Here is a 10,872-nt window from a genome sequence, read left to right as displayed (position 1 = left end):
GAAACAATGATGGAAGAAAGTTTTACTATTCACCTAGGTAAAACTCATTTCTATATTTATCATGAGGTTGGAAAGGTATTCGTAGATTCTCAATCATCATTTTGAAGTGTAGTCTTTTAAAGTAATATCTCGAAATATTACGAAGATTTCAAAAATTAAAAGTTAGTTTCAAAGTTTGTTAAAAGGATATTCTAAAAACCGAGTCGTGACATTTTCCGATTAAAATTGATTTTTTTTACTTTGATTTACTACTTCATTGAATATTTATTTCAGTTAATTACTAATATAATACCTTTTTAGATATTTTGAAAAGAACAACAGGGCTTGAGTTAGGAGAACTGGAGACAGCGATGGTTGACCGTGAGCTGTGGAGGGAGGGTTATTGTATGTTTCCGACCTTGGTCTTTTTTCGATCTAGGTCTTTAAAGACCTAGATCAAAGGATGATGATGATGAAGGATGGGGAGGCAATTTTTAAAAGTTGGGATTTTGGCGGTCTCTTTTAAAAGTAAAATTTATTTGTAAAATATACGCGAACGAAGCGAGCACGAAAGTTTTGTGGTGTTTTTCTAATTTTGGCTTAAGTGTAAAAAAGCAAAGTGGCCAAAATTAATAATCAGAGACGCCTTTTTTCCAACCCTTGTCTTTCGGGTGCTGGAGGGGGGGGGGGTAGTTGGCCTTCCCTGCCATCACGATACTGCTTAAAAATTGATTTAACTTGATAACGAAGTGTAGAAATGAAACTTGGACGAAATATTGACGTCTTAATGATATTAATGTATTTAATGTGTTTAGAAAACGGGTCCTATGAAATGTAGCCTACACAGGATAATATTAAATAAAGTTCATTCAGTACAAGAATATTTTAAGGAACGAAATTTCCATAAAGACCATCAGCTTGTGGATCCAAGGTGTACCAGAATCCTAAATGTTGTCTGGTCATCTCATCAACATCAAGTTTGCCACTGTTGTCCAAATCACAATGTTTGAAGGTCTGCTCGGCGTCTGCGTCTGATGCACAGATTCCGGAGACTCTTCCGTAAGCTTTCCATTCGTCCAAACTGATTGTACCGCTTCCATCTTTATCGAAAATGTCGAAAACAACATCTCCCCATCGGCGAATCAAAGTGGTCTTGTTTTGAGACCATAACTTCAAATCGTTTGGTAGCAAGTCGTTTCCATCCTTCAGGGAATTCTGGGAATTCAACTTCTTTGCCGTAATCCATACCAATGGCTTTAAAGAAAGCTTCAACAGCATCTTGATGACGTTGTGTTTGTTCTGTTGTTGCGTTCAATTTGGCGCAGATATCATCCGAAGCTTTGGAGACAATCTCATCCAAAGTGATTTTTCCGTTACCGTTGATGTCCAAAAAGTTGAACATAAATCTATGTCTATTGATCCATTTTGGATGATCAAAGTTCGGTTTAAGTTTGATGGCATATTTCGATCCTGTTTCTCGTTGAGCCATTTTTGCTGATATTTCGACGATTTAAAGACGAGGCTTCAATGATCTTCTAGCTTTGACTTGGTTTGTTTAAGCTGTAGATGATTTTTAAAATTTCATTTTTACGTCTTTTATAACAATTTGTTCTGTAAGATACTTAACAGAAGAGTCGTGAAGTTTGACCCCAAAAACCAAAGCTTGTTGAATGGCACTTTCAAAGATTAACCTGGTAAACAACAAAGGAGAAAAACGAAGACCCTTAGATTCTACTACTCGACCGTCCTTGTAGGAGGATTATTTTGAAATTGAAACTAGTTCAAGGATTTGAACCTATCGACTTTCAGAACTGCAGGTTTTGACGGTCAGTTTCATAGTCCTATTCAACAGTTTTTGATCTCTTGACCGCTTATTGACAGCGAAGAAGTTACAAATTTAGGAATGTGGTAGCAATTTTGATTGTTTTACTTTTTCATCTCATTCCCTTGATCATTTTATCACCATGTGCGATACATATTTTAGTGTAAATATAAAAGGTGCTACACCAAGGTTTTCTTTAAAAACACCACTATGTCTGTGGTTTCAATGTCAATAGCAATGCCACCGCGGTTACCCCCTCCCGAGCGGCCGATTTTTTGGGGGGGGAGCCGAAAGACAACCTCTGATTAGTAATTTCCGCGCTCCTTAGCTTTCTTACACCTTCAGATTATAAGTTTCAACAATTTAATTGCATTTTTATATTAATGTTAGGAAAATGACACACTTAGGGTCTTTGTATCTTCATGATTTCTTTGGTGATTGGTTTCTACTTACTTTTGGAGGCTAGACCCTTCAAAGCAAGTAAATTATGGCCCTCTAAATGGAAATGTGAAAATCTTATTTCGCTCTCACCTAGGTAACCAGATGAAAACGATGCATAACATTCGATTAGTATCTCGTGACATCTTAGATTATTGTCATTGCAAAACCTCTTTCATTGGGTACGTGTTTCATTTCTCTTCTGTTGACATAATGATTTTTACACGCAACCCTCCCCCCCCCTACGGACCTTTTAGGAACCTTCCTTTTTGGACCTACCCCGGTGGGGTAGAGGTCCTATAAATTAACCGATGTCCGTTCGTCCGTTCGTCTGTCCGTTCGTCCGTCCGTCTGTTACCAGCTTTTCTCAGAATTGGCTCATTAGTTTTTTCTGATTTTTTGCTCAAAGATGCCTAATAACAATGCCCAAAACATGGCCGAGTCCGATTTTTGAGAAACATTTTTTTATGCCGAAAAAACTGTTTTTTTTGGCATTTTCTCGAGATTTTATCATTATTTTTTTCTGATTTTTTGCTCAAAGATGCCTAATAACAATGCCCAAAACATGACCGAGCCCGATTTATGAGAAAAAAATTTTCCGGCCGAAAATGCCGGAAATATGCCGGAAAAAACTGTTTTTTTGGTATTTTCTCGAGATTTTATCTTTAGTTTTTTCTGATTTTTTGCTCAAAGATGCGTATTAACAATGCCCAAATCATTGCCGAGTCCGATTTTTGAGGAAAAAAATTTCCCGGCCGAAAATGCCGGAAATCGCCGTTTTTTGCAGATTTTCATTGGACTTTTTCCTGATATTTCTTTGTTTTTTCACGCAAAATCATTATTGGTATCAATGTCAACCATCAAGTATGGTTCAATTGTCAATAAAACTGATTTTTGATGCCGGGAACTTTCTAAAAATCGCCGGAACAGCCGAATATCGCCGAAAAAAAACGTTTTTTTTTTAATTTCGCGAGCTGTACTTTATATTTTTTCATGAAATTTTGCACACTGAAGCAAAATAGCAATACCTAAAATGTGACGGAGCCTGATTTTTGAAGATAAAAATTTTCGGCCAAAAATGCCGAAAATATGCCGTCAAAACCGGTTTGTTGCCATTTTGTCGAGATTTCATTAATCGTTTTTCTCGATTTTTGCACAAAGATGTGTATAAGCAATGCCCTAAGTGTGGCCGATTCGGATTTTTGAGAATCATGTTTTTCCGGCCGAAAATGCCGGAAGTATGCCGGAAATCGCCGATTTTGCAGAATTTGAATTGGGCTTTTTCCATATATTTCTTTGTTTTTTCACTTAAAGAAATTATTGATAACAATGCCACCATCAAGCATGATTCAATTGGCAATAAAACTTTTGCAATTTTGCAACTGGAACTTTATATTTCTTTTTCCCTAAACCCCTCCCCCCCCCCATCAACAATCAATGATGAAATTTAATGCATTTTCGCTAAGCGCTATATTTTCTTAATGATTGTTTTTTTCCTTATTGCTATCTAAGTTTCATCATCAGGTAGGTCCATTCAGCATCTTGCTTGTTTCATAAAAATTCCATGGACCTTTTTCCTACACGAATATGTGTAACTTTTTTTCTCTTTTTCTCTTTTTGGCTAATAACTGCTAATGCTAAGGTGAAAAAAGAATTAGTAATCAGAGACGCCCCAAAAAAATCTGCCACTGGGGGGAGTAGTTACTCCCCTAACAGCACCTCATTAAGCTAGCTATAGAGATTTTGAAAGCCACTGCGTGTCTAGCTTATTTTTAGAACTGTTAACTCCTCTCTTTATAAGCAACGCACTTGTGAAATTCTTGTTAGTACGTGCACATTATTTCAGAAAACTACTTTCTATTGAAAGTTGATGAAATTAAAAATCATTTATTTATTTTATTTTAGAGGGAACATGGTTCCTCAACCACAACGTCTTCAAACGTCGATGAGTTTATATTCTGAGAATTTATCGGCTATGGTGTTCTTGGTGGACGATCGGCTGAATGCTTCCATGGGGCTCAAGAAAAGTAAGTGCTTCTTATTCATGATAATCATGACGTAATGTTTCTACGGAAATACCCCGGTTTTAGCCAGTAGTGACAAATTTAAACTACACAAAAGTTGCATAATATTTGCCACTACTGGCAAAAACCGGGGTCTTTCTGTAGAAAAACATTACGTAATGAATATCATGAATGGACATCTTTTTGTAATAATCGGTAGATTTCAGGGACTTTAAGGTTTTGATTTTAAATAAGAGTGATATCGTTTGCTTACTCATCAATTTTAATATACATACAAGCTTTTTTATATTTAATTGACACGGATGTGGAGCAAGATTGGTCTAAAAGAGGAAATCAGCACAATGTAACTATAGGCAGACATTGTCCTGATATAAAACATGTGCCTGGTATGAAATGGGGACAATTGTGTAAAAATAAAACCTTTTAAGTTGTTTTTCGTTTTTTTTCTTCTTAGTTTTGCCAAAGACTTTGCATCTTTATTCTCATGAAATTGCTCTTTTTATTAAAGAGCTTCTGCTTTAGAAAAAAAACTCCCTACAAGAAACATTGTCGACATTTTCCTTTTTACAGAGTTTGAGAACATTGTCCAGGAGACAACGGATTTTCACTTTCCAAGTTTCGAGCAACAGAGATGCTTGATTGAACAAACATTATCACAGCAACGATCACGTGCACGTACTTTGAGGACCAGCTCCTTGTCACGTTCCAAACAAAACGAAACGACCAATAAACTTCTACAGACAGGTACTTTTTTAGTTACATTCCTCTGGAAGATTTTGTGTAGTTACTACGTAGACTTCGATTATTTAATAGTGGTTTCCAGAAGCCTTTGGTTATAGAACACTGGACTTTATATAAACCCTCAGGGCAGCTTATCAAGCAAAATGTTTTAATCGGAGTTTTTTAGAAAGTGGTGCCCTAATGTTAGCACTACACTATAGCGACGGTGTAATGCATCGTATACGTACTTTTCCTTAAAAACACTTGTATGTGGTGTAGTGCTGTTGAATGAATCAGGTAAAGCTTAGTACTGTAATTACTACTTTAAAAAACTCGGATCAAAAATGGTGGATATAGCTTTGCCTAGGGTAAGGGTTTATTAAGACCACACTTACTGGTTATGTGAGAACCTTTGATAAATCTTGAACAACATTTCATCTTAACTATATCAGGTGATTTTTACCTAACCAAGCATTCGAATTTGGCTGAAGTGCATGCAGTCTTTCACTTGGTGACTGACGACAATCTATCTGCAATGACCATCAATTCGCGTCATCCTATCATGATTGGTGTTCGGAATATCATGTTGGCAGCATCTAGATACAATATCACCAATCTGGCTATTCCACTTTTGTTGGTCCATGAAATGGGAGAGGTAATCTACATTCTCTTTTTAATTCTATTTTCGAGGGTCAGAATTGTCTTGAAATTAGAGAAGAACTTGAGAGAAGAGAAGCGGACCCTTCGATATAATCGGACCGGGTCCTATCTTGGGATGGTTTCCTACCCCTAGATAGGGAAATCACAGCGCTTACCAGACATCATAGTTCGGACCCCCCCCCCCCTTTCTTAGGGGGTATGACACCTTCCAAAAAAGTGGAGAAAGGGGGTCAGAAATTTTCACTAAAAGGGGGGGATAGCAAATTTAGCCCGAAACCCTTAGGGGATAGGCATTTTTAAAGGTTGGGGGATGCCAAGAAGGAGGGGTATTTAAGAAGGGGGGGTTAGACCCCTTTCCGCACTATGGACATTGTACTCTGTGCTCGCGACACATCAGATCCGTGCTGTATCATGATGATATTCGCGCAGTACGGAAGAACATTGCGTTCTCGCAGGTACTGAACATATGAGTACCATCACCACACCACATGTAATGTCCAGCATATCTCCCCATACTCTTGTATCAGAGTGATGGTACCCTATTCTTCCCCTTACATAGTATGGCCGAGGTACATTCACTTGCCAAGTGAATCGTAGCACCGAGTGGGAATCGAACCCTCACCTCCACGGAAGTCAAGAACGATGACCACTACACTACTACGCTGGTAAAACCAAGACGATGGTTTAACTCTTGCACTTTTCTTGAAAACATCTAGCTTTTTCTTTCTTAACCTCAACGGAAATATATTCTAATGGGGTACACAGTAGAGCATCCGGAGAAATGGGAAAAATCCAATTTCCTATGAAAATTAGATTTGAAAATGGAGGGTTGCAAATTTGGAAAAAATCAATCAATTATCTCAAAAACCGCAAATTGAATGACATATGTTTCAAAGTCATTGTCCTTTCTGAAAATGCTGGAGATTTTAGGGGCTGTTCATTATAATGTTATTTTTCTTTCTCAAAATTCTGCATGATTAGAGTAACCAAAATCTCCGGGACATATGCTAATTTGCTGTGTAAAATCCATTTTCGTGTAAGATGTTAAACCACTTAGACCACTGGATTCAGGGCTCATAATTTTTGAAGAATAAAGGACATCTTCAGACATTTTTTAGGAAGTAGAAATGCTGCATACACGCTCATAAGAAATGACTGTCGATTTTATTGGACTGTTCCATTAAAAACCAAACAGGGGGTGGATGAAACTTTTCAAGTCAAAACAAATATTGAAAATGTGTGGAAACCCTCCTAAAGTGAGGGTGGACGAACTGAAATCAATCTTTTACCCCCTGGAAATATTATAACTTTTAACCCCTTGGAAAAATGAAACAATACCCCTTGGAAATGTTCGTCCACCCCCTATATGGATATAAAATAAAATGGCTCATTGCTTGCTCTAGAAAAGTGAAGGTTTGGTTGCAATTTCGAATTTTAATCCATGTCCTTACTTTATTCAGAATTTAACAATGCAATGGTGTATGAAAAGAGCGGAATTGGTTTTCAAATGTGTCAAAGGTATTTTTAAAACATCGATCTGTCTGAGAATTTCCAACCAGGATCCCGATCAATTTTAATTTCGAATTAAGCTGTCGGGAAATCCATGATTCTCGTATGTCCCTAACAGTACGCCTTGTTTGCATAAAAGGGGATCCTAAATTTTTGTAAATCTAATTAACAGGAGCTTGGTCAGGTCGAAATAGTTATCAAAAAGCTGTAAAGAGCAAAAAGAGGCTGAAGATGTGTGAATAAGTGGGAAAAGACATATGATTAACCCTCAAATTTTTTTCTGGTAAAATTAACAAGTGGGGGTATATAAGAAAGCGGACCGGAGGATGTGAAAATCTTTCAAAAAAAAAAAGAAAAAATGCTATTGCTTCTTTTCAATTTCTTTTTTAAAAACAGGTTTTATGATGGAAAGTTTATCTTGGGATGGTGATGATGCTAAAACTGTTCAATTCGTTGTCCCTCCGGTAAGTTGTTTACTATGCGTTGCAGAATTCCTAAGTAGGGCGAAAGTTTTAAGGGGACTAAGGGGGAATAAGTGCTCTTTCTGACATTTCAAAGATAGTCAGTTGTCGTGATTATAGCCATTTTGGGAAGTGTCGACATCAAGCTATTTAGGCTTTGATACTTTGATAGTACTCTTAGGTGCCAAATAAACGGGGGGGGGCTAATTGCCGGGGGGGTGTTTGAAATTGTACTTAACTGAAAACCCAAAAATAAGGTAAATATAGGCTAAAATCAGGCTTTTTGGAGCAAAATAAGTGGACTTCTTTTTGCCAACTGAAAATTTTCGAGAAATTAACAAGCGGGAGGGGACGTTTATTTGGCACCTAAGAGTACTTGTCGTTTCAAAATAAATTCATGTTATAATTTCATAGATGATAAGTTTTCAAATAAAACAACTTCTTTTTTATGAGAATGATGAGGTTAGAAATCTCAAAAAATAAGAACATTATTAACTGCTGAATTTCGAGCATTTCAGGGAGCCAAAAAAAGTGAAAACTGGGTACTAAGCCTTAAAATACACGGATTTTGACCTGAAAATAATAATTAAAATTAATAATTAATAATTCAAAACAATTTCAGGCTATAAGTATAAGTGTGAAAAGAGTATGAAGAGCAGAGCCTCAGCATTGGATTTTTACAATATTGCACTGAAAAGATTTCAGTTATCTCATGACTTTGATTTTTTACTTTTCTCGCACAGGGGATATCTGAAGATATGTTCATTGCACTGAGTAACATGCTTCCAAGTGTGTTTCGCGTTTCAACCACACTTGATCTCTCCAAAAGATGATTTGAACTAATCTCGTACAACAGATATCCAAAAGAATCCAGGTATTTCTTCAAATCTATGTAAATACGATGAAATATTTTTCGCATGTGTTACTTACAACTTTGTGCTGTAGATATGGAAAAGAAGGGCTTCAAAAATTTTTAAATAAAGAACTCCAGAATTTACAATATCCTTTTTCCATGCAAATCCAGAAATTTCAGTCAACAACTATTTCGCTTTCGAGCTAAGAATCAAGCAGATATATTATATTCAAAATTGGGCTAGACTTGGCTTGAAATATTGAAAGTCGTTGGATATGCGAGCAAGAGAGAATGGACATCCCAACAAAGTGGTAGAACACTGTACCGTGAAATAATGACATTTTTGGATAAATCATCTCATCTGTATACCTGTTCCAGTGTCTACAGGGCCGTCTACAAGGCCGTCTCAATGTGACGCACTTTAGCTCATGGTGGAAAACACACTTGAGAGTGTTATTAAAACATTTGTTCAGTTAACACTCATGAGAGACAAGGATGTGAACGAGAACTCGAAAGCAACGCTTGAGAAACATCAAATATGACGCATTTATCTCCTATGGCAATGGTGAGTTTTTCGACGATGAACTTTTTGATGGGATATCACAGATATACATTTCTCCACAATCTAGAATGGGGTTTTGCTAAGGAAGCACGTCCAACTTTTGACGAGACAATCTTAAACCGTTAGAATCTTATGGTGATTTTCAATGTTAAATACAACAATAAATACAACAATCAAAGTGTATCTCGTGCTTTATACAACACGTGAGAACATGATGTGGTATGGATTTGATTTTTTTATGTTATTCACCTATCAAATGAATTAAGCATAGATCAGTGTTTTAATATAGAAACGGAAGAATTGGAACGTTATTGTATTGACTTTCTCCTCATGTTGATTGACTGGTTGATAATGATGATGAAAATATGGTATACCATCATTTTCATACTTTAGACACCAATGTTTCGTAATGCAGTTTCAAGGAATATCTTCTATGAGAATCGCTGGTTTTTTATAAAACGTTTTTTTTCCTTGAAATGAGAGGCCTTATTTTGAAATTGGTGTTCTCTCAGGCACATAATTTTGTGATGTTTAATTTTCTTTTGAGGAAAGTTTGTCGATATAAGGCTTAGGGACACGAGAAGTTTTTTTCGCGTTGGTGCAAAGTGCATGAGACACGCACTTTTTTTCTTGTGTTGGTGGGATGGAGCATGTTGTATTGCACCAACGCGAAAAAAACTTCTCGTGTCGCCAAGTTTTTATAAGCGAGGTTTTGTGAATCATCTATATGATCCCACTTCCTCCATAAGAAAGTGTATAATTTGATCCTTTTTTCTGATGATTTTTACGTTGTTAACAATATAAATGGATTTCTTCTGGACCTGAAAGACCCAAAGCTGTGTTGGCAGTGGCGAAAAATATGATACCATAAATCGTAAAAATAAATCGATGACAGGGCAAAATAAGACTTACGCGCTTTTTTGAAATGAATCTTTCTCGTAATTTCCTTACCAAAAATATCTTTATTTGTGGCTTTCATATATTCTTCAAGACGGTTCTATTCAATGATTAGGGCGTTTCAAGGGGAAATTTCCTTTTTAAGGTTTTAAAGTTTTTTAAATTGAATTTTGTATATTTTTTAAAGTTTTTGATTGTAATGGATAAAAGGCTCTACTTTTCATGGAAATAATCTCAAAAATATTTATATAAATCAATCCTACCATCTATAATATGACTATATTGATGGGGTTTCATCGGAAACTTAATTTTTCGTGAGATAATTTGATAGTGGGTGGGTACGCGTAGTTGTAGATGAGATTTTTTGTAAATCCATGTGTACTTCATTTCATTAGTTATCTAGAGCTCTAACTGTTTATGAAGGCAAAATTATTTCCCGTCAAATTTTCTTGACATCCGCCGAAATCAGTTTTCCAAGAATTTGATTCACTTTCAGTTTGGTGGGGTTTTTCGACTTTTACTTCTCTTTCTACAACTAACAAAAATAACAGGCCTTTCTCCAAAATTAGTTCTACTTGATGTAGCCCAAAAAACTGTGGCGTGTTATACATTTTCTGTTAGGCCAATTATCCTTGAGTCTGAAAATTTTTAGAATCGCTATGAAATAAATTGATGAAGAAGAAGATGAAGAGTTTTGCGAAGAAGTGTATTTCAACTTTGAAGAGCTTAGTTTTGGCGGAGAAAAAACATTTTGAAAATTTTTTTGCGGTAGATGGTGTATCTTTTATCGAACTAGAATTATTATTTTTATGCTTATTCTCAAAATCTTGAAAATAGTGCTTTTTGACCAATTTTCCATCCCAATTTTTCATAGAAAAACAGCCATAACTTTTGATGCATTAATTTAGAAAATTTTTCCGAAAAATTTAAAACAGTTAGAAAAAACT

The 10,872-nt window shown here is 36.0% G+C and overlaps 1 protein-coding gene and 1 pseudogene across 1 annotated transcript; one reads left to right on the top strand and one right to left on the bottom strand.

Annotated features, from left to right (window-relative positions):
* Positions 1 to 6: 6 nt before the first annotated feature.
* On the top strand, positions 7 to 8,688 carry LOC136823517 (FERRY endosomal RAB5 effector complex subunit 3-like). The gene is made up of 8 exons (XM_067079704.1): positions 7 to 37; positions 2,337 to 2,421; positions 4,145 to 4,266; positions 4,834 to 5,007; positions 5,436 to 5,638; positions 7,104 to 7,161; positions 7,549 to 7,616; positions 8,357 to 8,688. The coding sequence occupies exons 1-8, from the start codon at positions 7 to 9 to the stop codon at positions 8,444 to 8,446; spliced, it is 831 nt and encodes a 276-aa protein (XP_066935805.1). The 3' UTR covers positions 8,447 to 8,688.
* LOC136823518 (clytin-like) lies at positions 756 to 1,523 on the bottom strand (annotated as a pseudogene).
* Positions 8,689 to 10,872: the final 2,184 nt, after the last annotated feature.

This window comes from Clytia hemisphaerica, unplaced genomic scaffold (genome assembly GCF_902728285.1).
Source record: "Clytia hemisphaerica strain Z4C2 unplaced genomic scaffold, Clytia hemisphaerica genome assembly, whole genome shotgun sequence".
NCBI lineage: Eukaryota > Metazoa > Cnidaria > Hydrozoa > Leptothecata > Clytiidae > Clytia > Clytia hemisphaerica.
The sequence above is the reverse complement of the archived record's forward strand: the minus strand, read 5'-3'. Positions and strand labels throughout refer to the sequence as shown.

Coding starts and splice junctions, on each gene's coding strand:
- LOC136823517 (XM_067079704.1), top strand. CDS start 7: ATGATGGAAGAAAGTTTTACTATTCACCTAG. Junction 38..2,336: donor AAGTTTTACTATTCACCTAG/GTAAAACTCATT, acceptor GCTCTCACCTAG/GTAACCAGATGAAAACGATG. Junction 2,422..4,144: donor TGCAAAACCTCTTTCATTGG/GTACGTGTTTCA, acceptor ATTTTATTTTAG/AGGGAACATGGTTCCTCAAC.